This window comes from Corvus brachyrhynchos, unplaced genomic scaffold (assembly GCF_000691975.1).
Source record: "Corvus brachyrhynchos isolate BGI_N302 unplaced genomic scaffold, ASM69197v1 scaffold42, whole genome shotgun sequence".
Taxonomy (NCBI): Eukaryota; Metazoa; Chordata; class Aves; order Passeriformes; family Corvidae; genus Corvus; species Corvus brachyrhynchos.
The window spans coordinates 248100-273648 of NW_008237242.1; the positions used below are offsets into that span (position 1 = coordinate 248100).

Sequence of the window (25549 nt, forward strand, 5' to 3'; positions counted from 1 at the left end):
CAGCAGCTTTGCTGACCACCAGGCTTAGGTGATCTCTTGTGACAGTGTTTACAGAAGTCAGAAATATTTGCACAACAGTAATTATTAAAGAGGACTAGGAGCTGTGGTTATGAAATCCATCACCCATAACAATAATTAACATTGAATGGTTGTGTAGAAGGCATGGAGTATGCTAAGAATCTACAATCTGGACTGAGTGCCTGCTACATGAGATCAAAACCGTGGTTGTTGAACACTGTAACTTACTAAACATGGGGACAGGACCTTATAATGAAATTAGAGGGTCTTCTCTAGTCTTTCTGACACTTGTAATTCTAGACTTAATTGGGTTTTTCCATGCAATTAATCCTTATCAAATGTGTGATTTGTTGTAGCTTGGGGTTGTAAGGGAAGACTCAAAATCATAGAACTTCTGGTGTCACACCCCCTCCCTCAGCCTGCATTTCTGGGCAGTTTTCTGTCTGTTCCTGGACTCTTTTGGTAGGGGAAGGCACCAGCAGAGGAAACAGCCTACCATATTTCTTTTTCCTTCAGGAGTACTCTGGCCAAATCAGCAAGACCTCTGCTGGATCTTTAACGCTACTTGCTTCCTGCAGGAGTGGGGAGGTCACCTCAGTCTCCCTTTGTGGGAAAAGGGTTAAGACATTTGAGATTGCCTACCACTGCTGAGCCCTGGAGAAAAGTTCTTGGTTGGAAGCAAAACAAACAAAAAAACTGGAGGAAAAGAGAATATGTCTATTGACATGGAGTCTGAGTTTTATTTGAAATAGAAAAATAGGAGCTTGCACTGACATGAATCATCATCATTATCCATGTTCTGTTTCTTGTTTTCAGCTGATAGTGGGTGGAGTTCAAAAGTATTTCAAGCTAAACTAACTTCAGAAGACACCAGCCTGGGAGTGAGTTACTATCGGCCTGGGCCTCTATTGTCCTCCTACAGCTTTGAGGATCTTTTTGGCGTTTCTTCATGTGGCTTTTTCACACTGCCCTTGAGGCACTGTGCTTACCAGTACATCTTAGTTGTTGTTACTGCTATAATGAAAAGCATCGCTGCTAAGCCCTGCCTTCTTCCCTCTTTCCATATCCCTTTGCTGTTCCCAGAAGCTTATTGTGTGTCTGTCTGTACCACAGAGAGCTTGTACTGGGCCAGGATCTTGCTATGCTTAATGCTGTTATTTTTATCTTCCCTTCTTGTCTTTCCAGTTTGAGGGGTTCTTCTTTTATGAGGTTTTGTTCTGAAATGAAAGCCACATTTCCTGCTTATAAAAGTACCAAATGCAGATGATCCTACCTTAAAAGAGACACCGTGCTTGTTTGTGGAGCCGAGGGTACAGCGTAATTTGTGCTATGCAGACATTCCGAACATTAATAAATTCCAATCACCCAAGTCGATGAAAGACACACATTATCTGTTTCTGGCAAGAATTATATTGCATCTAATTAGGCCCAACTTTAGAACATAGCATTTCATGAGGAAAGTTAATTACAATGCTCTTAGTCTTTGTTACAAGAAAGCAGTGCTGGGGAAAATCAGCAGTTAAAGTTAATTTGTGTTCTCTTACTTAATACTTAACTGTCTCAGTCTTTTAGTATGTAAGCTTGTCCGGGCTGCCATGCACAGCAGTTTCTGGGGAGAATGTTATTTCAGCTGATGAGAATGACAGAGAGAGAATCTTATTTCTAGTAGTGGAAATCAGCGTAGTGTTCATGCAGTTCTCCCTCCTCAATGACTCAATACAGAAAGTGCTTTTAAGGGAGTTAATCAATTAACTTTTTTTGTAAGTAAGGTGAGGGCCGGAGCTGCTGCCATTGGTGTTAAAAAGTTCTATTTGTAATCTTTCTTACCTTCCTTCTTGATCCCACAATTTAAACCTCCTTTCTGAGCAAAAATTTATGTTGCAAATGTGACCACATACCCTGCAGAAGTTGTAAGAAAGTAAAGTGACCCATTTAGGAAACATCTTAAGAGCGTTTGCAGTGTTTCTTGTGATTGGGCAGAATCAGTCTTAGATTCCTTAGATTGCACAAGGTCCTTTGTGAGAAGCAGAGCTAGTGAAGTGTGGCCTCCCTGCATGGCTGTTTTGTACTCCTCCACTTTATCAGAGTACCTGTGGTTTTCCCACTCTAGCCTTCACTGTCTGCTGCTTCTGCTCTTTCTCTGGCATCTGTGCAGAGGCAACTCTCTGCCATCACTCTCTCCAGTGTCCCCCAAGTGCTTGCCTGGCATCACACAGTGTCTGCTGGGGCTGTTCCAAATTGCTAAAGCAGGTAGCTGTGTGGCATTTGACAGATCAAACACAACAGCTGAGCTCATGCTGCAGCCTTTGGTGGAAACACAGTATTATTCTTGTCAATATAATCAGTTTTTCATGAAACTTGCATGAGCTTATTTATCTTGGAGACTGCTTTCTAGCTTTCAGTAATCTTGGAGTAGGTATACTGGTATAGAATGATTGCATAAACCCCTGGGCAGGTTGGGGGAAAGGAAATGGCACTGAATTAAATTTTATTTCTAGAGAAGCAATTCTGGAACAGGAACAGGACCCTCAAACCTGTATTGCTGAGTTTGCTAAAACCAGCTTTATCAAGGGCTGAAGGTTTCTCTTGGTCACAAAGTAGTGCTAACAGAAAGCCACCAGCTGGGCCTTGTTTTTGAAGCTGACAATTTATATTTAAGAATAGGGATGTGATTTCTTCCTGTGCTAAATAAACTTGTTAGGAGATCTGATTCAACTCCATAAAATAGTTGGAATTATGAAAGTAGTGTTGCATTGAACTTGTTTAATAAAGCTACTTAACATGGTTGTTTTGAAGACTGTCTTGATTTCATCAAGCATCTGGCTATACTTGCAATTTGAGAATAATTAAGGGTAGATTTTTTTCTCTAGTGCTTTGTGCAATGGCACTTTCAACCCTGATGGAAACGTTAGGATTGAACTCTGACACACATCTGCCTGCACTGTTTCTAATAAAATAAGTAGACCTCTGCCTTTTGCAACATTACAATTTTTTTCCTACGTGATATCATGTATGTTACGTTGGTAGGATCATGTGTGTTACGCTGATAGGTGTAACCTCTTGTCAAAGAACAGTCATATTCTGTCACTGTCTGACATTGTTTTGAGAACTTTAACAGTACAACTTGCATCCTGTTTCTTGCTACTTTTACACTGTTGATTCAGACAAGAAATGAAAGAGAATAAGATATTTTGTCATTATCATAATTTTGCTTTTTTGTATGGTATAAATTTTCCAGCTTCACTCTTTAGAGGTTATTGACTCTAGCATGTCTGATGATGAATGTAGAGGAATGCTGTCTGCCTGGTGCCTGTCTGTCCATGTTGCTGCCTCCTCAAACCTGTCAGGGTGGCAGAGGTTTTAGGGGAGGAAGCTATTGAGATGCCTTGTCTCAGGAGACTTTGCCTAAAATCTGGCAGTCATTAGATAATTTTCATGCAAAACCTGCATCTTCTGTACAGGAGATACATACAGCATTCTTCCTGTTTTTCTCATTTCTTCCCATGAGCCTGTTACCTGGACAAGGTGCTGTAACCCAGTGAACAGTCAAGACGTATTACTGTGATAGCAAATCTGTCTGACAGATTCTTGCATCTCAGACAAAACACAAGTGAGGGGTGGACTAATTCTGCGATACAGGTTCTGTGGTATAGCTTGGGAGATGCTCTTTCTTTGAGAAAGAACTCTTCATGGTCTTATTTGACTTTGCTTAGCTTCCCCTCTGTCTTCTGAGACCAGCAGGCAAGATGATCCACTGTAGGGAGCATCTACACTGGTATTTGCTTGTCGCCTAGAACATCCAGTTAAGTAACACAAACAAACATCTTGTAGAAAAGAAATTTTGGAAGCAGGTATTTCAAAGAGCACAGATGTAATGACTTCCGTAATCTTTCTCTCTTAAGCACACACATGAATCTAAGTGCAAAAAAGGATTGTTTGGAGTAGATGAACTAAAAGAGTTGTGGGATCAGGTTATTGAGACAGTGAGATTTTGCCCTCTTCTGTGGGGAGTTGTTGGGACTTGTAGCAAAATGCATCAAACCACAGACTGCATAGCTTTGAGGAAAATAATACATAGTTGTGATACCATCTCATTTGAGCCGTACTGTTTCTGCTTGTGGTGTTTCAATGGTGCAGTTGTTTTGTGAGCCTGGGATGCTCTCTGGAAGGATACAGGGCCAGCAATTGCCCATCGAGTCATCTATGGCAGAGCAAAGACTGCAGCAGGAAAGTATGTTGGAAAAGCAAGTCTTGAAAACTTGCATTCAGTGGTAAAAATGGGACTTTTCAGTTCTGCCCTTTGTAAAACACAAGCAGTCAGTGGCCTCTTCATTAGTACACTTAAATGCCTGATGCAGAACATGGCAGAGACCTTATTGCACATATCTCTTTTTCCTTCATTGCTTGTAAGCTGGGTTGGGTTTGCAAGAAATAGCTCCAGTTCCCATTGTCATCTGAAATATGAACTCTGCTTTACATTCCTGACCTGTAACAGAGCTATTTCAAAAACATGCTTTTTCTCCTCCAAAACAGCATGTGTTGAATTATAATGGCCCATCCTGCAATGCAGACATTTTAATTTTCAACAGGCATGAACGTCTGCAAGGAGGTGAAAGTTCAGGGTGAGGGGGGAAGGCTAACTCAGAAAATATGAACAGAAATATGTTCCATTCCCAACCCTCTGTTCTTCAGAGCATTCTCACCAAAAGAAATTAAAACCAGAAAGAATTTTAAAAGGATTTTTATCTTGAGAAGAACTTGATGCCTGTTTGAGGTTTGGAATGTAAGTCATGGGTAAAAAGCCATCTTATTTTTGTGTACAACTTCACAATATTTAGATGGTGGAGAGAAAATGCACCTTTCAAGTCTAAAAATAGATCTGTAATTATGCATAATATGTAAAGATAACTGACTGTCTTGCTTAGCCTTGGCATTTTGGCCTATAGGAAGGGCAACCTTCTGCAACCAGTGTTTTCCTTTGAAAACATTTGACATTCTTCACACCTTGTAAAGCATGTTGTCTGCAAGTTGTGTGCACGCTATTGAGCTGGTTAATTTAGGCTCCTGATGTATCTGCTGCTCACTGCTCGCCTGGCTGTGCTCCAAGCAGAAGATGAGCGGTTTGCCTAGTGGGAGAGAAGTTCTTGCTGGTGTGGTGTGGTTGAAGATTTTTGTAGCTCAGGGACTGAGCATCATGAGAGGTAGCTGCAGTGGTAAGTGAGGTATCAATTTTACTTCTGGTAAAACATAAGGGTTGAGGGTTTGAGAGAGAAGTTGGGGGTAAGTAGCTAAGGAGCTTAAACTGTGGTGGTGGATTGACTTTTGTAGAGTTCTGTAAATGTCTGCTTGACTTCCTGAGAGAAGGGAAACTTCAAGTCAGTTTTTTGCAAAAGCAAATCCACTGCATGAATGCTGTGTGTCAGTAGGGCAGAGGAGATGGCACAGATCACTCGTTCCTCCTTAGGCAGTCTTGTGGAGCAGGAGGGTGTTACAAGTGCTAACATAATAGGGAACATATCTCAGCTGAAAGGATGTAGAAACCCTGTCTGACAACACTGTGGACAGAATTAAAGTGAGGCAGTGGAGCTGTCTGTTTTCCTAAAGCCTGATTTATGAAGGAATTCACTTCTGACAATTTGGTGATAAACATTGTGTTTCTTAAAAAAAGAAAAAAAGTGCAAGCATCACATATGCTTTGATTTGTGAGTAGGTGAGCTGCACAGGTGCAGTAAGAAAAGGTAGAAACCTAAATATGGATACATGTGTCTGTTCAGAAGAAATGCTAAAATAGGAGGAAATTGTTAAATCAATGCAATGAATTCTAAACATATGATATTTTCCTTGTGGCCAGCCTGTAGCTTTTGTTGACCCTGTTACTCTGGCTTATTGATTATCCCTGAGATGTACGTGTGCCTTAATAATGGGTGAAAATTGGGTTCAAATTCCCTGTGGCAGTTTTAAAATATATATGTGTAAATGTGTGCTTTTTTCTTTTTAATTGAGTGGTTATAAACGTTCCTGTGTCTGTGTTCATAGATTGATTGTGAAGTGAATAGTTTGCAAATAGTTAATCTTTTTACTTTGTTGAAGCCCAGCTGACCTAGCAGTGTGGAAGACGGGTAAGTACAGAGCATACAGCTCAGTCTGGCTGACTGTGGAAAAGGTCCCCGGGATAACACTCTGCATCCTCCCACCTAAACAGTTAAGGAAACTGGAATGCTTAACCGTGCAAATCAGATACAATTGTACTATCTGAATGGATTCTTTGCCTTTTTTTTCAGCTGTTGGTGCAAGAAATGCTCTTTTGTGCTGTCTTCAGAAAACAGAACAAAAGTATTCTTGAATACTGTGCATCATCGTAGATGTGTTGAACTCCTGCTTTATAGATCCTTCCAGTTCCCCTGTGACTGTGTTTATTGTGGAACTCCACAGTTTATTTCCCAGATACAAATGATTTTAGGTTCAGTTTAGAAGGGGCAATTTCAAGATGAGTCTGCTCTTCTGTTGTTTTAAAAGTCAACATGAGTATTTGTTCCATCATGTGTCCCAAAACACCGGTTCTCCATTCCAGAGATTGTATTAAACCAATGAAATCATTGGTACATTTTCTACATTTGGTGGGGAGAAAGTCTACTTAAATGAATAATTTTGGTATGATACTTACTTGTTGTCTGTACAATCCCTAACAAAAGCAAACAAACAAAGAAAACCCCCTGTGTGTACAGAAGCCTTCTGTCACACCATGGCAATAATACTCACCTATATAGTAGGATCTGGACACAATTATTTTCTCCTTTATTTCATGTTGAAATTCTAGCTATGCTGGGAGAGTAGTTGAAGTATGAACTAATTTGGTGGTTCTGTTCTTTGCTGTCCTTGTGTTTTGCTCAAGCACATAGAAATTGACTGACTGTATGCAAAAGAGAGAAAAATTTTGGTAAAATACATCTTGTGAGTTCTGCCAGAGCTGTCTGGGAGTGGTCTCCAAGGTAACCAGGCTTTTCCTGACATAACTCAGTAGCTGTATCTAAAATAAGTGCTGGTAGTGGCTGCCTGGGTGCAGTAGCAAGAAACGTCGGTTTTTATTGAGCGCAAGTAATTAGCTCTCTGTTTTTGTTCCAGTGTTTTCTGTAGAAATCATCCATGTGAGACAGGCTCTGCCACCTCTCTTAAAGTGTTCAGAATTCACTCCCAAGCTGCCAAGGTCAGAAGAGACCGTGTCTTGAAATGTGGTTAACTTCTTGGGTTGAGAATAAATCTTTTCTCTGCTTGTCTCCACAGTGATTGCTCTTTCAGCCAGCTGAAAAGCAGAATCGACTTGGTTTGGTGGGAGGTGCATGTACAGACAGAGAAGTACATAATGAAGCCTGGAGTTTTGCAGGCTAATAATATACTTCTTAATCATTTTTGATGGCTTAAAAGTAATAAAAGTGTTGCACTACAGCACCTGACTTCTAGTTCTGCTTACATGCAAGGATTATTTTTATTGGCTTTTTTATTGCATGTTCCGATCCCATGCAAACAGTGTATCAGGATCATAAACAACATAGTATGTCATTTTGGACTTTACACTGAAATTTTATCGTTTCTGTTTGCAAAATTGTGACGTCTCTTCAAATAGCAGTGGCATGACTGGCTGTAGTGCTTGAGGTAACTTAGAGCATGTATAGTGTGTCAGGATGTATGGACTGTGTTGATAAAGCTCAGTTAGACTGGCTGTCATCCACTTTCCACTTCAGTTTTCCTGTCTGACATTAAATGTTTGGAAAACTTTTTGCATAGGCATAGAAATAAAAGAATGACACATTCTAAAATAAAACAAAGCTAAGGAAGTGGCTAGCTACCCATGAAGCTCAATATTAATCTAAAACTTCTACTTCCAAATAATGTAATATTCTCAGAATGTTTCTCATTTGCCAGGATGTTTGCTGCCTTCATTAAAAAACAAAACAAAACAAGGCCCTCAAAATAACTCAAAAAACTCCACACCAAAACAAACCAAAACAATCTACCAAAACAAAACTAAATTCGAAATGGTGGAATTCTCCTTCCCTCATTTATACCTGATGTTTATTCTTTCTTTTAATTTACAGCGTGAAAGCTTATATTGCAGAAAAGTTCTTTTTAATATGCCATGGAGGCCGCAGGTAACCACTGAGCAATCACGTCTTGTTCAATCACGAGCATTTGCCTAAAAGAAAGTGGTACTGGGGATGGCCAGGCTGTAGTGAGCGTAGCAGCCCGGTTTTACAAGGGGGAGCACAATAAAACCAGTTCAGTGGCTGGGCAGGCATTCAGCTAGCAGCCTGAGGCAACGTGTTGTGTCAGGGACCGAGTACAAAGCCTTGGACAGCTGCAGCACAGAGGTTTAATTTATAGTGACGTTGCAGGGTGCGTGCCAAAACTTTCCTCATTCCTAAGGAAACACTTTCCAGTGCATAATCGTTCAGCCTTGTGGAGTTCTTTAGAGATGCTGAAGAGCATTTTGAGCCTTTTTTTCTCAAGCAGTAGCAATGTTCTCTGGTGAGATTATGAAGGAATTGTCTGTTCACACTTTACTGTAATTTCCATAGTCACTACAGTAATATTACTCCCAGATTTTGCTAATAGCAGTGTCTTCACTGTAACCTCTTCTGGAAGAGTAACAGGAGGTTGATTTCACTTTCTTAGCTTTGTCAGCCTCTTCCCATTCAAATAACATACCAGGCCAAAATCTTTAGAATTTGATTTCTCAGAAGTAATTGAAGGGCTATTGTGAAATACTATGCAGAGCTTTCCAAATAGTCCTTGATTTTTCTTTTTTTCCTTAGAGCAGTGAAGATTTTTAGAAGGATGAAACAAAACTGAAATGTGGTAATTGATAATTCAAAAGTTTTAAAACATATTCTTTTACTTGCACGAGGGTTCTTGAAAGCTTCCTTTTCAAATCCATATTTAGGTACATGAATAAGATATTTAGCTTTCAAAATAGCAGGTTCAACAAATAATTCAATAATGGGATGTGCATAGCATAATATATCTTTAATATAAATTATGGTAGTCCACTGAAGTTGTGTCCTTTCATAGCAAAGAGGTGTCCTCAGGCCATGTCAGAATGACCTTTTTAATCCATGCTGAGGTTTTTATTCAAACCGTGAATTAAATTGTGGCTGTAGCCTGTCCTCAGTTTAGACTTCATCCCTTGACTCAAGTTAAAATCTCTTGCCAGAAGATTATAGAAATTGGTGGCTGGGGCCTGAAAAGACCATACAATCAGCTTTCTGCCTCAGTGGTTAAGGCAGCATCGCCAAATCTGGTAGCTTTGAACCATTTTTGCTCTGCTGTCTTTTAAAAAATATTGGTCTGGTGATACAGAGCTGATATGTTGAATTCAAGATTGCTGCTTTGCTTTTCTTTGTTGTCTTCAGATACTTGAGAAAGAGCAAAGAGATCTGTACAGACCTATTGTGTAGAGGTTGCTTCAGCACAGGGGCTCCTTGCTTAGGACTGTGCTTGTTGGTGAAGTGAAGCACACGAGTGGTAGCAATTCCGAATTTTTTTCTTTCTACTTTCCATCTTTCACTAATGAAGAAAAGCAGTGTTGTCATGTGTAGTTAGCCGCTGGTTGAGGACAGTATTTTTAGCCTGACTTGGTCCTCGTGCCTATCAGGCTGTACAGACACCAATATGTTGTTGGTTTCTGTTCTGCAGAGCAGGAGAGGGAATAGAGGCTGTGGCACAAAAAAACAATGGAGCTGAGCAAATTTCTGTTCTGTTACAAACAGAATAGTCAGTTTGAGGGTCCCTAGTCTTTTGTTTCCAGCAGTGCCTTTTGGGGCATATCTAGGGTAGAGCCAGCACTGAGCAAGTGTGTATGACACTTCTCCTTAATACTTTCCTACTTGTTTAGTATTTTCAGCTCAAACAGTTTCCTGCACGTGGAAACTCTTCCAAACCTGTAGCAAAGCTTTCTGCCTAATGTTTGATCAGTCGCTCCCTGAACCCACATAAACCTATTGTCTGCAAGATCCTTGGAAAGGACTTCCATAAGTCTGGTATTGTCTATCTGTTGTTTTACTGTGACCTGGTCCCACCTTCACGTGATGGTCTCTCTTCTGTGCTGTAATAGTTGATCCCTGTCCATCCCCCATATCACTGGTTTTTGTCATCTTTGTGTCCCCCTTAGTTTAACTAGGCTGAGGTACCCTAGCCTAGTTGATCTCCATACAAGCGTTGTGTCATCTTTGCCCTTCTGAAACTTTTCCAGCTCTAACACAATTTTAGAGGAAGAGACCAATACTGCACGTTGGTGAATACAGTCCATAGTTGTTCTGTTTCTTTCTTTATGCCTTACCTGATGATTCCCAGCACTTTGATTTCATATGAATTGGACCGGGAGTCAGGAAACCAGGGTACTTTTCCTGGTTCTCTAGTGTGGTCTGTTGGCTTCTTGGTTTCTGCTGATACCTAGTTTCTTTCTAAACTACTTTGTTGGTGTGGTTAAGTGTACACACTGTTACAGAAAAAGGATACTCGGTGTGTGCTCAGGCTGACAGGCTCCAGTCTGTTTTGCAGAGCAAAGTATTATAACTTGGGGGCAATTTTAACATCGTGTTTTTTAGAAAGACTTGGAGTAGTTAACACCTCAGTCAGTTCCCAGTAATTTTTCCTTGCTGGTTTTGTCACCATGAGAAATACAACTGTTCCTGCTTGTGATTTTTCTTCAGTTTTCATGCTAGAATCAATTTATTTTTCTGGGAGCCTGCCTTGAGTTGTGGGTGGATTTAAACCACCTACAATAAAAAGTGGAGGTTTTTTTAAATATAACTCTTAGACATTACATGCTTAATTAAGGAATCTCTGCATACCTTCTTAAATGGCACCCTGACTACAATGAGGACCAGAGTGATAACAACGTGCTTAATGGTTGCCATTAATTCCAAGGGATTATGTGAAACTGAGATATTGATGGCTTCTGTTACGCATGTGTTACTAATTAATGAATTGAAGAGTACTTTACCTCTTACAGTTGATTACTCTGATTTTCTTCTCAGCAGCATTTTTCCATTCAGTGTTTACGTAATGCAGAAAATTACATCCTTTGCCACTTAGTGATGTGCATTCTGAATTTGTGTATTCTTTTCTCTTTCCCAGATATTTTAAAAGGTAAGCTTCTTTTGGTTTCCAAATAGTCCTTTAAACTCTTTTCCAGGAAGCTTCATGCTATTAAGTGTGAAGTAGTAATAAACCACAGGTTGCTTTCAAAGTTTATAAAGGCAAACTTTTTTAAAGCTGCATTGCTGCAGAAAGGTGTAACAACTTGTTCATTTTACCTGTTTAGTTTGTAATGATAGTGGCTGATGCTTTAATGTAGCTTTTAAGAGCAATATCCATTTCTTTTCCAAGAGAAGGCTTAAGAATATTTATCTTGGAGTCTTCTAGAAAACCCTGCTTATTTGTGTAATACCTTTTTAAAACAGCTAGCCAGATGGATCCAGGGAACGCTTGTGCGTGTCACATATGTCTAACGCCTTTCCTTCTCCTGGGACCAAACTGCATTACATCATATTTTATGATTACAAGACAGAATTTTGGTGGAACGTAGCCATATGGTTGAGTCATCTGTTCTCTTCAGTTTTGGAAGGATTATACTAGCATCTTCAAAAGATTGTTAAATTTATTGGCTTTTTTTAACCCATAAAATTTGGAAACCTTCTGCTCTCTCTGGCAATGAAAACAATCTCAATTTCAGCTTATTTATATAATCTTTTGTAGTTATTAACGGAATCTGTTAAGGATGCTGTTACAGGGTGAAAAAATAGGATACTTGTATGTTATTCTGGTTTTTCTATCTCATGGGATGCGAGGGAACCCCTAAGATATGTGATGTGGTTTCCTGAAAGAAACCAAAAAACCAACAAATGCACATTCTTTGCATTTTTGTCACGACCTATAAAGCTCTTAGGGGTTATCTCTTCTTCCATGAAGACTTAAAACCTGTTACAAATCCTCGCCCTTCTTCTGCTCCTCCAACCTTTCACATGAATTATTGAAAAGCATGTTTTGAAAAAAGATGAGAATTATCTCACCACTGATTGGCCATTTGCTCGTGGGACCATGTCTGAATTCAGCAGTTACTCAAAGTTGTTATGTTAGATGCACTCCACAGAACCCAACATAGCCCTGGTGTGCAGTCTCAGTCTTTGAAATGAGTTTAAAATGATCCTAATGGGGAGCATGACTGGGGGTATTGGTCAGGTCACTCTTGCTTGTAAGCATCATGGGGAAAATGTTTTTTAAGATTCATGATATTACTAGGGATTTCTCTCTCATGTCAGCCCCTCCAAGAACTGTGATGCAATGGTTATAGGTGTAAGAGGGATGTTTTTGATGATGGGAAAGGGGCTGGTAGCACAGCCAGCCCACTCACTTTTCCTGAGGTTGTGTGCTCTTTCTCTGGAGAGACTCTGGGCACTGGACTGCCCTTCAGGATTTTGTGCTTTGTGCATCTTTTTATTACAGATTTTTAATTTGCAGTAGCTTTGTGCTGGGGAAGTTGAAAATCTCTGGGTTGTTGAGCTGCTGAGCTCTGTTACAGAAAACGTGTGTGCATCTTGTGAAGAAATCAGAATATAAGCTAGACAACCTGCAGCAGGGTGTCTCGATACAGCAGCAACGGTATTCCTTAGAGGGGAAGGACAGGCAAACCAGTGGCAGCACTTATCTTGATAATGAAAGAGTATCTTGACGATTGTGACATGAAATATAGTCCAGTCGAGAACTACTTAGTAGGAGCCAAGTGAATCTTTAATTAAAACAAAAAAGCAGATACTCGTTTGTATCTCTTGTCATCTTGTGTGAGCAATCCTAGTGCATTTGGTGAGGTGCAGGGTATCCAAATTAGCTAAAGCACTGCAATGAGAGGACTGAGTGTTCTAGTAAATCACACATTATTGATAAGAATATTCAGATGAGAACAGACAGGTTATTGATGTGCAGACTGGTCCATTAATAGTGAGCTGTGGTGGTTGTGCCTGGCAGCAGATAGCTCAGTCACTGGTCAAATAGGGTAAAAGTTAAGCCCCCAGCAGTGGCTTGGGGCAACCAAAACTGAGTTCCCAAGGGCTGCCTGGAGAAAGGTGTGCAAGCTGTGGCTCTGATCAGATGAAGTGCATGTCATTATTCATGCCTGCAGAGAAATGGAACTCCTTCTTCGGATGAGTCTTAAGGGAAGGAACCAGGGTGAGTGCCTGCTTGTTCCTTCTCTCCTTTTGCTTCAGGCCTGCCATGTGTGGGCAGTTGATGTTCTGCATACAGAGAGTCTGACGCATAAAAGACTTTTCTGATTCTCAGTGCATGTGATGTGGAGGATAAACAACGTGGGAAGATGTGGTGGTGTGAAATCCCACATGTTCTTCACTGGCAGCTGAAGTGGATTTTATTTTCATGCAAAACAATTGCTTGCTTTTCCCCGTGACTCTTGGATTTATCCTCCATTGCAGTCATGGAAGCAAAAGCAGCTAAGCTTACCTTCCTTCTTTAATATTTGATTTTGGAAACTGACAAATATTAGATCTAGAGGTCAATCCACAGAACTAACATCTGTTAGTGGCCTCAGGAAGATCAGACAGATAGTGAAACTTTTTTGCCTTCTTCTGTAGTCATGAAGTACTTTTGGAGATTGAGTTGAGTCCTTGAAGACTCCTAACAAAATAATTTCTTGGAATAGGGATTTGCCTCTATGCTTGCAATGTGTTTTGTTTGGCTTTGTCGTGGGTTTCAGAATAGAAGTCTGTAATCCTGTAACAGTGGTTATGTCCTTTACAAGAATAACAAATTCAACTATACATAGACTCTTTTTCTACTCTGAATAGTTTTGAAATGTTAATACATATTTTGTTATGAATTTGTAAATTGTATTGCTTCCTACAATAGCATTCTAATAGGTATAAAAAAAAATTGTGAAGTGTTTTTAGAAACAACCATCTAAGATATTTTCTGGCACTTGTGGAGAATTAAGATGGTGAAGTTTAGTCAAGTAATCTACTGTGTCTTGCTAGTAGAGGGGAAAAAAAGGAAACAGCTTTCATTGTGAGCTGGAATTTCATGTAGGCATTTGTAACACAAGAACAAAGTGCCATGGTGGCTTGTACCTTATGAACACAGCTTACAGCAGTACATCTTACATCAGTTCTGGACAGCGGAAATCCCAAAACTTGAAAGGCTTTATGTGAGTTGCTATTTGACCTTGATAAGTAACTAAAATCTGTTGATTAAGTAGTTCTTCAGTCTTAAAACTTTGTTAGAAGCAGTCTTTTTCATATGTCTCGTGCTGATTATCAGTTTCTTGTTTATAAATGTTTTTATATTTAAGGGTAAGGAAAACCTGAGGATCCTTGGATAACCATTTGAGAAGTGTAGTCATTTTTAAGTCATTTTTTTGAAGGGAAGAGCTCCCATGTGTCCAGCAGTAATCAGTAATTTGTTAGATATATTTTAGTTTTAGTACAGTTATTGAGTCATTTCAATATGAGAACAGTTGTCTGAGTTCTCTGTAGCGCAGAACTTTAGAACTTTGAGAAAAGACAGAACAATGGGAGATGGTCACTTCAAACAGGATAGATTTAACTTCTTTATTTTTAGAAAGTCCCTTGTGTTTTTTCCTGTATTAAGATAAACATTGTTTCATTTATACAAATATACACAATTAATTCTTGGCTTTACTTTCTTCTGTCTTACTGAGAGTGATTGTTTGCATGTGGTGTGGTTACTGCTACATCCTTTGCTATCTGCAAATAAAGATAAATCTTCAGTTGCTGTATTGATGATGTGTGAGATGATAAACAATGGACAGTAGCTGGACTTATTGCCAGTGTTCTCTGGCTGTATGTTACTAATGATTTAGATGTACTTTTTCTTGTTTTCTTCTAATGCCTTGCATGTTGTGAGCTTTTTGCTCATCACTTTTCCTTTTTACCCAATGGAATGAAGTGGGTTACTTGAAAATATCAGTAATTGCTTAAAAGAGAAGGCCTGATACACCTAGATGTAATGCTAGCAGGAAATGCCACTGTTCGTAAAATGCAAAGATTGATTTATCTCTTCAAAAAATGCTGAAAATTAGTATCTGAATGAAAAAAACCATCGTGGCCTTTAGTATGAATTTCACACAAGCAGCATGTGTGAGCTGTGCGCCTCTCAATCCACACGAAACTCCACCATGTGCCTCTAAACTCGCTAGATATGGGCCAGCTGTGTTCCTTGGTCTGGGTGAACTGTGTCACGTTCTCTTGGCCTCCCTTGCTGACTTTTGCTCTCAGGCTCTTCGCTTTCCTACTCTTACAGAAATGAAATCTTGCAGTTGGGTTATGAAGAGGCTGCTTTTCTGTGCTTTAACTATGGATGTTCCCTTCCTGACCTTGTGGCTACTCTGCATTCAAAGCCTGACTGAAACTGTGAAACTAACCACAGGGTTTTTTTAGAAAAAAGCAAACAAACAGCAAAGCAAACAAAAAGCAAACAAATTAAACCCCTCAAAAAACCCAACCAAATCCCCACCAAAACAGACAAAAAACACCCAAGAAACTCACACACAAGAAATACAGATTTCTCAGCAATACAGCAAACTTATTTCCACTTTCATTTCCCTCTTGAGTGTTCTTGGAGCACAGCTCACAAACCTGCTGCAAATTCCAGTCATCATTTAAGCAAAGACCACACTAACTTTTTTCTACAACTTCCCTCCCCCCACACCCCAGTCCCCAGACTTGCAGTCTCAGATGACCATTTTAGTCAGGTCATCTTTCCCCTTCTCTGCTGGTGAAAGACGCTTTCATTTCACAGCCTGTGGCCCCCTTCTGCCGGGAAAGTTTCCGGGCAGCCTCACTGGCTGATAGAAGTGCCCTGCTGAGTGACTTGCTGTTCAGTTGCATTATTCTGGGGTTCAGCATGAAAAAATGGTTTTCTTGGATAATAATCACTTCTTTATCTACAGAAGCTACCCAGTGAATGGGTAATTATCAAGGTTTACTGACAATCTGCCGTTAGTCTTTTGTTACCATTCCTTGTTCATTCACTCCAACTGCTTCCTGCCTTCCCTGTCGTTCTTTTTATCTCCAATTCAAATGGAATTCATGGTCTGACACAAATACAATCTGCAGTACCAAACAGACCTCATGCGATTCACATGGCCAGTTACCCCAACTAGGCACCATAGCTCAAGAAGCAGGAGGAGGGCAATGGATTGATGCTTCTGGTTGTGAGATGTGCAGATGTTACTTGCATTGCTGCTGTTTCCACCTTTAAAGAATGGCATGTGTAATCTTGTGAGCTGCAAATGTTTTGTCTTCTTATGTAAGTATAATTAATGTTATTAACCATCAGTCGTATAAAATAGGCAACATGGATGGTCAAGTGAAGCTGGAAAAGACACTGTTGCAGCAATTAGTGACATTTAGATAATATCACTATGAATTACTTTGAAAGCCATTGTCACAGCTTGCTTTTTTGACAACAAAATTAGAGGTCTAGACCTTACTTGTGGTGAAGTTAATGAGCACAGCATCTTTTGGCATGGCCTTTCAGGGCACTGCCTCGGTCGAGAGCAGTGCAGCAGAGGTTGGCTCGAAGTGCCACTGTGCTGTATCTGCACTGAGGGCAGGCTTTGGAAGTCACAGCAAGGAGCTGGAGCTGCAGCAACTGAAAGGAGCCCGGGAGGCAACAGCTCCTGGCATCTGCTGAGCTCTGAGTGTCCTGGGAGATGCTGCTGCAGATTGGAATAAGCTGCTGCTGATAAGGTCAACAACATCCTGCCCTTCTGCAAGTAAGATTTCCACTCCCACTACCCAAGCTTGCTGCTGATAAATACAATCTGTAAATTGCAGTTGTTAAGGCCGGGAAAGGTGTAGGCTCCTTACCTACATACTACTGACTCCTAGGTTATAAGTGTTTTCAGATAAGCCATTCTTTTGAGAAAACCTGTCATCTGTTGTTTTAACTTCAAGGGATGTTTTGTTTAGTGAATGCATTCAGTACAATAAGATTGTTCTTGTTTTTAAAACTCTCTTGGGAAGTCCAGCACATGTGGACTTTTGTGCATGACCTTGTGATGCAGTGGTGTTCAGTGTCTCTGCCATGCGATTGTTTGTGACGCCAGTCTTTAAGTATTCCTTTCCTTTTCAGACACTGAGTTGCTGAGTTTGAAATTATCAGGAATTTCAATTTGCTACTCAGCTTCCCTGCAGTTCTGATTTCAGCGGAGATAACATAACTCTGTCTCCAGTAGGTTTGCAACAATGCAAGGTCACTTAAATCATCTCCTGTAGGCTGCATGCCAAAGATAAAGAAACAAAGTTGTTGCCAGTTAATGTTTGCTCAGGTATTTGCTCATGGAAAATGTTGTACAAGTGCTAAGTAGAACTATCACCTCTTGTTATACATTATTTCTTGCATGATATGTGCTGGTAATCTCAGACAATTGAGGCTTAATATCCTGATATGGTGGTGATGAAAGAAAGAATAGGTACCTTTTTTGAACGTGTTTTGATTCCTCAGCTTCTCTTCTGGAAAGGAAATTGTTCACTTTGTGACAGAGAAAACAATGTATAAAATAGGTAGTGCAAGCTTTAACGATGTAGGAAAATAAGCTTTGATAGGAAGGTTTCTCTTTGGACTCAAATTCTGTCAACTTGTCAACATGCTGTGTGTGATCCCAAATATGAAGGATTTTTGTTGGATGGTTTCAGCCCCACGAGTATGATAAGTACTTTATTAGTATTTTGCAATGATAAAATTGGAAATAAATTGTGCACAGAGGGAGCTTACAGGAGACTCAACAGCTGTCTGTGCAATTGCTGTCAGTGACTGCTGCCGAAGTTTGTCATGGAGCCGTGGCTTTGAGAGGTCATCTTGATGGTGATCACTGAAGATGCTGTGAGCACTCTGCATGGGCCTTTTTTAATCACTAATCAAAAACTGGTGGTGTAGATCAAGTCAATCAAGTTCTCAGCCTCACTTCATTAACACCAACCATGCAGTGCCCTGTGTAGGAGTGGCTTTCCATCCTAACTGTGGCTACCTCTTTCCTGCCAGCTCCTTTCTCAGGTTCCTGAGTGTTTCAGTATGAAAAACACTGAACTGTTACCAGAGAGTTGCTTCAGAGAGTTGCTACCAGAGAGTGAGGCCCTACAGCACATTTTTCCATCTCAAAATTGAAAATCAACAATAAAAAGCGTGCTTGAGAGGGATGTTCAATGCCACCTGATGTTTGGATTTTAGCATGCCATCCATTCAGCTGTCAGTATTGCACCTTAGGATCTATGAGGGATGACAGACTATCTGGTTCCCTGCACATTAATAGGAAAATATTTACTATTTTTGGGCATGGCTGAAAAACACCTGCTTTATCCAAAAACTTGCACTTCTTGAGCTTTGATCAGATTTTCTTTGTCTCTGCATATGTAATACTCATTATTGCTACCTATATTGAGCACTATACACGTTTAAAAAGACCAAAACAAACAACAAACCAACTCTTCCCCCTTGCCCAAACCTGACGTAGTACTGAGTGGAGCACTGGCTGTGGTCTGTGAAGATGAAGTGTGTGTTTCATCAGTTTTGCATGTGTTCACAAACCATTGTTATTGCAAAATGTTAATTGTTTGAAGGAAGGCTGTTGATATCTGTTTGGCATGTGGCCTACAGGAGTGGGGGGTGTGTGTAGGGTGGGGGTGGAGGTGAAGAGAACTCACATGTGCAGTCTTTTCCAGGATTAGATTCTTCCAAATTAATTACACATATGTATTTATCTCTATGCTGAGATGCTCAGGTTTGGGTTTTTTGCTTGAATGCTACATACTCAGTTGACTAATTTGTGTATTTGCAGCAGTCTTAATGCAAAGCAAGCAAAAAAAATCTCCAAACAAAACAAAGCAGAAGAGCCCCCAGCTTTATTGGTGATGAAAAGTACCTGCTTAGCTGTTGGTTTTGTTGCTCTTGTGCTACAGTAAAAATTTCCCTGAAGACTGTACTACTATTTTGTGCTAACCTTGAGTTTGAAGTGCTCTACATGGGTTGGCTCAGAATGTTGCACGTGGAGACCTCTCTGACATAAAAGAAAACACCCTTTTTTGTTACCTGAACGAGTGGTATAATAGAGCTGAAACTTCCCAAGGGATGTGTGGTGGATGGTGTCGTGCTATTTGGATGAGATCTGAAAGCAAGGAAAGTGAGGAATCTTGTGATAGAGGAAACAGGATGTGGCATAGAGCTGAAGAAGGGGCCTTGCAGAAGTGTCTGGACAGCTTGGAAAGGTGGAATGGGATGGTTTGGGGACTGCAGTGGAGGAAGCTTGATGCAGTTGGTTTATGCAGTTCAGGTCCCCAGTTACGCTGGCCATCCTGTACTCCTGGCAGGAGAGAGCATCTCCCATGTGCAGGTTTTCCAGGATAGACAAATGCTGGTGCTGCATGATGGGTGTCAGTTCAAGGTGGCTTTTACCCTGAACAGTAACAGGCAGTACACCCATGTTTTGCATCATCCCAACCTCCCAAGAACTTGGTGTATGCTTGATGATATGTGACTTGTGGGGTCAAAACCAGGCTGATATTACAAGAGCTTCCAAAAATGTGTGTAATGCAACAGCCTCTGCCTCTGTTCAGAAGTCTGTGTTTTCTGGTCTGCTATGGGCAGCAGTGCCTGTGCAATATTTGATTGCATGAGGCATTTTAAGCACCCTGACTTAAATGCCTCCTACTTTCTTGCCAAATCCTGGGCACAGAGTCCTTCTGGATGTCGTATGTGTTCTCTGTCCTTCTAGATTTTTCTTCCCCTGAAGAACATGGACAGTAAGGCCACAATTCTGTATTGAAATGGCTGCTTTTGAGAGTCTATTGTGTGCCATTTATTTTATTAGCTGTACCTTTCGTTTTTGGAATGCATTGTACAATGCTGGTCTTTTGAGTGCAATGGGGAAGAAAAAAACCAGTTTGATCCTATCAGAGGAATACTTGAACAACATTTGATGCCTGCATACTTGTTTCTTCTGTGTGAACAGATTTATGCATAATTTCATTTCAAAAATAAAATTAGGTCTGTAAATAGATTTATGTAACTTGCATAAAATTGATATTTCATCTACAACGACCCATTATTGATGCCTTAGGATGGAATCTTTATTGCTTTAATGAAAAGATGAATAACTTTATGTGAGCAATAGAGTGTGATGGCTTTTAAACATCTTAGGTAGAACACAGATATTTTAGTTTATAAATAAGCATAACTCTGCTGTGCAATGATGAAGAGAAACTGCACGTATCCGTTTGTTTTCCAGGAGTAAAACAAAGTTTCAGGTACAGTAGTGTTACAGATGTTAAACATGCAATTGCAAGAGCTAATATAAATGGATTTGGATATGTGACAATCTCCAGAATTACTCATTCCTTTAACATCTCTGAGTCACAATGCTTGAAAGAAGAGACACTAGTTAGATATAGTACTGAAAACAGGAATCTAAAATGACTGCCAAATACATATATAGCCCAGCCACCAGCCTCTACCACTTTCCTCTAAGCAGGAAAAGAAATTAATTTTCCAGCTCTGTGTGAAAAAATAAAGAAATGTACACTGATAGCCTTTCCCTGACACTGAGATACCTCTGATATTATCGAGTATGTTTTCAGGGTCACTTAATGGCTTGTCCAAGTTCAGTTCTATTTATTTCTGAAGTATGATGGAATCTTTTTAGCTGTACAGATAATTGAGGCATCATTAAGTCTTTCCTTAATTGTGTTTGCGTGTGAGTGTTCATTTTAGGATACCAGAAAGGATATGGTTGAAAACTACAGTAAAGATGAGTTAGAGCATCTGTTCTTGCAAAAGAATGATTCCATATGTCACAAAATGTTTTACTGTTAGCATGAACATCACTCTGCACCATCAGAATCACTTTCGGAATACGCCAGGGTCCTCCCTTCAGTATCTGTCTATCTCCTCAGTGCAGATTCCATACTTTGTAAAAACTGAGGGGTAATTTGGGACCCAACTATATCAGTTCTTCTTTGGTCTGGGATTTTAATGATAGTGTAACTATAGATGGATATAGTTACCACAGCAGCTTTTCAAAGGGGAAATTGACACTTTATCTCAGATATTTCTTAAATTTGGGAGTCAGTATTAGTGTGCTTACTTGCTTGTACCAGAACATTGAGTATTGGATTATATGTCAATAATGTTTCAATTTAATAGCTGACTATTGTAGGAATGTTCATGAAACCGCTTCTTGAAGATGTGGCCATTTTTGTACTACAGAGCTGAATGTTATTCTGAAAGCTGTTCTGCTAAGGATTTACAGCAGACCTTAATCTTAACATTTTCCTGTAGTTTATTCTGTTTCATGTTTCAGAAGTAAACTGGTGATTTCAGGTCAGGAAAAAAAATCTTAAGTTAGGTGTTGTGGTTTTTTTCTTCAAAGCATAGGTTAGTATTGGGTTGGACGTGTGTGTGTGCTGTGTGTAGATAAAGGCTGATTCATCAAATAGCCCATATTTAAATATCTTATATGACTGAATAATAAAAAAGCTCAGAAACAGGTCAAACTGCAAAACAGGAGACGTAATATACTGTCAAATAAAGAGTGTTAACTTTAAAGGTTTTTATTTACAAGTAAGATTTTTTTTTTTTTTTAAAACATCTGCTTTTAATAATAGGCTGCCTTTAAAGCATGAAATTCCCCAAAAGCAGAATAGGCAGTGAGTCTCATTTTGGGTGGAACCTGCTGCTTGGCTGGCCACTCATTGTCATGGAGTCGAAATATTGCTTAGAGAAACAATTTTTTTTTTGCTGATGTAATTAGTGCTCTAGAGTCTACAGGAGTTTCTTTCAGCGCTATAAGGATAAAGACTAAAACCTGCAGGATGTGCACTGACCCACCAGTCATTCCACTGCCATAACAGACTGCAACTGCTCTGTCTGCATGCCACTTCCTTTGACACAGCAGCCATTCATACTCTTGGTTCCAGGTGGTGTTCTTTCAGCTCTTGTCTACTCTCCTGCCCATACTGTGCTTTCCCTAATTTTTTTAAATTTTTTTTAAATGCTTTTTTTTAACCTGGAACACTTTCCCCCTGTTCTGGTTTCTCAGGGTGTGAACAGCCTGTGGAGTTAGTTCATATCAGTGTGCATATCATATACTTTTCCTCACAAGCCCAGACAGAGAAATGTGAAAGCTCTTATGTATCTGGAGGAAAAAAGTTTGTATAGAGCATCAGGACAAAGGAGGAAGCAGGGGGAGAGTGGTTTTTTATTGTTTTTTATTAACATGTTGTTAATAAAAACATACTGTTTTTTATAACATTTTCATGAGTATTTCTCAAGGTATGTATTAATATGAATTTAGTAATTCCAGGAGTTGTGTACAAATCAGGTGCTCATGAACAGGCAGTCATGCTGGAGATGAGCTGACTGGTGTCAAAGAGAAAGCCACAGAATGTTGAAGGTACCTCTCCTGAGTGTAGCAGGATGCTAACACTGGTTCAAATGCAGCTTTTAACTGCACCAGATTGTTTTTCCTGGAGGCTGAATGCTGTTGTTGGTCCAGATTAGAATGCATGTGGGCAACTTTTGACTCCTTTTCCAGAGCTCATTTTTCTGTGATCACGTGGCATACAGAAGGTTAGCTGTCCTCTGTTTTCTTAGGATCTTGATAGACTCAACTTGGAGGTCTTTTAGAGGAAATAGACCATTGTCCTGAGCATTCAGAGGAGGAGGGAGAGTCATCGAGTTGGGAAGTCATGTCCTATTCCTGATTCAGCTGCTGAGAGGGATCAAAAAGATTTGGTGGATTAAGTTTGGAAAGATCTGAAAGTAGGGTGTTTTTCTTTTCTTTCAGTAGCACTATGTGAGTGGTGGGTTGGTTTGTTTGTTTGTTTGTTTGTTTGTTTTAAAGACCAACGCAAGGGATAAAAACCCCAGTAAAGCTAGTTACAGTCTGCAAAGGGCAGTCTCTTAACCCATTACCCCTCTATAAAATGTGAGTAGGGAAAAGCCTTTAAAATGAAAAGTTTTGGCTGGCTTGGGTTGTTAGGGTGTGGTCTGGATAAGATGAGGCACCTCACTGCTTATCCCTGTGATGTATGTTGTGAAGGTCCGATGGGGCCCGGTACAGCTCTGAAATAGAAACCAGGACTAGAAAAATAAAGGAGAATTTTTGAAAATACAGTAAGAAAATATGGTATTTTTTTCCTGCACTACTCATCTACAGAGTTTCCAAGTTACAGTTCATCTTCAGGCATCGCTTAGGCCCTGGCTTAAGCCGTTAAATCCTTGGGAACCTCTGCTGCACAGCTTGCAGATTACTTTTATGTGGCTTTCTCTGTTCCATTTCTTTGGGTTGGGCTTTTGTTTAAGCTTTCAGTGGTGATAAATGTGTACAGGATCATTCTGGAGAGCCTGTACACAGAGGTGGTACTGATTATATTTCTCCTTTCTTTTCTTTTTACTCAGACCAACGAGTGGAATAAGAATGACGATCGGCTGCTGCAGGCAGTGGAGAATGGAGACCCTGAGAAAGTGGCTTCACTGCTGGGTAAAAAGGGAGCCAGTGCCACCAAACAGGATAGTGAGGGCAAAACTGCGTAAGTCCAACCAAAACTTGTGATTTAACTTCTGGAAAACCCCAGCCCTAGATGCACATGCCACTCCTGTGAATTAAAAACCAGGTACTACCCTGGAAATGAAGGTTTCTTTTTCTTCTGAAGCACAACACATTCTGGAAGTCTTGATTTGTAATTCTACATTTAAAATGCCATTTCAAAAGCATAAACCCACTGAGTTAACTTGAACGTTAACAAATTACTGGGTAGATTGCCACCATTTTAGGACAGGGTATTTTCGAATTTCATGGCACACTGAAGATTGCACACTCCAAAAATTCTCCACCTTTGGGGCTATCTCTTCCCATGGACATTATTTTAATAAGACAGAAATTAAGATAGATTTTCATCCTAATGGGTTTGTCTGAACTGAAACTATAGTGACAGAGTTTAAAAACCCTTCAGATGCTAAGAATTTGCTTAGTGTTCCTTGTTTTGATTGAAGTGTGGTAGTGAAAGTTTTGTGTAAACGAGATTCCTTTTGCACTTTCAATGTATTTCGTATGTAGCATTTTCATCTTCTGTCCTTCCTCTTGTTCTCCTGCAAACATTCTGAATTGTGGAAGATAAAATATTCCACTAAGAAAACTACAGCCAAAAGATTGGTATCCTTAAACTTTCTTCCTTATTTCACAGAAGATGATTAAGTGGATAAATGAGAAATAGGCATCCTGTGACAACCAAAACCTTCATAAAATTCTGAATAGATGTGGTCAAAGGAAGACTTGGAAGGGCAGCACAAGGCAGTTTAGTCATGGGAAGGGCAGCACAAGGCAGTTTATACCAAACTATAAGTTCTGATAAATTACCTCTGGGTTACATTTATTGAGTCATGCTCTGCTTCTTTCTTGGTCTGGTTCAATTTCCTACATCTGCTCTATTTCTGCTCTGCGTCTGAGGAAACTGAGTGATGGATTCACTCATAATGACCTGCAATTTCTTACTGCAGAAGGCCAAGTCATCAATTATGTCAAGTGGGCTTTCTCCTCCATGCTTTAATCGGTTTTTAATTTTTAAAAGTTGCATACATATGTTTTTCTTTTGGCCATTGAATCTTTGTAATTATGGCTATATTTAGCATTTCATGTTTTTACAATCAACATAACTTCAGACCTGGATTCTTAAACTCTTCTTAAGCTGCACTCTGTACAGTGTATCCAGTGTAACACCTACTTTGCAAGTTTCACCTATAAATTGATACTATTAATTTTTCTAGGGAACCTCCCAAGACTGAATTTATAGTATCTCTTAACTCTAAGAATGTAGCTGGGTATTGGTGCAATGATTTTTCAACTTCATGTGGATACAATAAAAAAATTCCCATTTTCATCCTTTATTTGCAGCTACTGAGAAGTCAGTAAGCATATATTTATATGAATGATGCTCTTACTAATAATGCAGTTGCAAATACTTTCAATTGCTTGGAACAAATGTGAGTTAGTGCTATAAAGATCTCTGCTTCTCCTTGTTCTGTGTGCTCATTTAACTGTCATTTACTTTTAACTTTTTTTCTTTTTAACTTTTTTTTTTTTCATGGTTTAAAAGACGGCTTGAGAGAGAAGAAAGAAAGGCAGCATTGCGGTAATGCAGAAATACAGCATGCCAACTCTCATTCTGTTCCCAGTGCTTTGGGAAATTTAGCAGACCTGCTCAGGTTATTTCTGTCTACGTTTTGAGAGATACAGACTGGCAGGTGTAGAAGCAATGACACTAACTTGGAGAGACATAGCTACCAAAGGTGGCTCAGAAATGTTCTCTAGCATGGCTTATTAATAATGGGCTGTGTCTTTTTTGTGTTTTTATCACTCCAGAGTATTTTTTGGTGTGTACAAAATGGAGTGCAGCCATCATTTCTGTATAGACTTGTTTCTCCTATGTTTGCAGTGGGATGCCAGTGCTTCATT

General features: G+C 39.8%; 1 protein-coding gene across 5 annotated transcripts in view; it reads left to right on the forward strand.

The window, feature by feature from the left end:
* The window catches only part of RAI14 (retinoic acid induced 14), a 76189-nt gene that overhangs the window by 13589 nt on the left and 37051 nt on the right, over positions 1-25549 (forward strand). For all 5 annotated transcript variants that reach the window (XM_017730200.1, XM_008630597.2, XM_017730203.1 and 2 more), the window contains exon 2: positions 23497-23627. In XM_017730200.1, coding sequence (XP_017585689.1) covers positions 23497-23627 — 131 coding nt within the window. The remainder of the gene's footprint in view (positions 1-23496; positions 23628-25549) is intronic.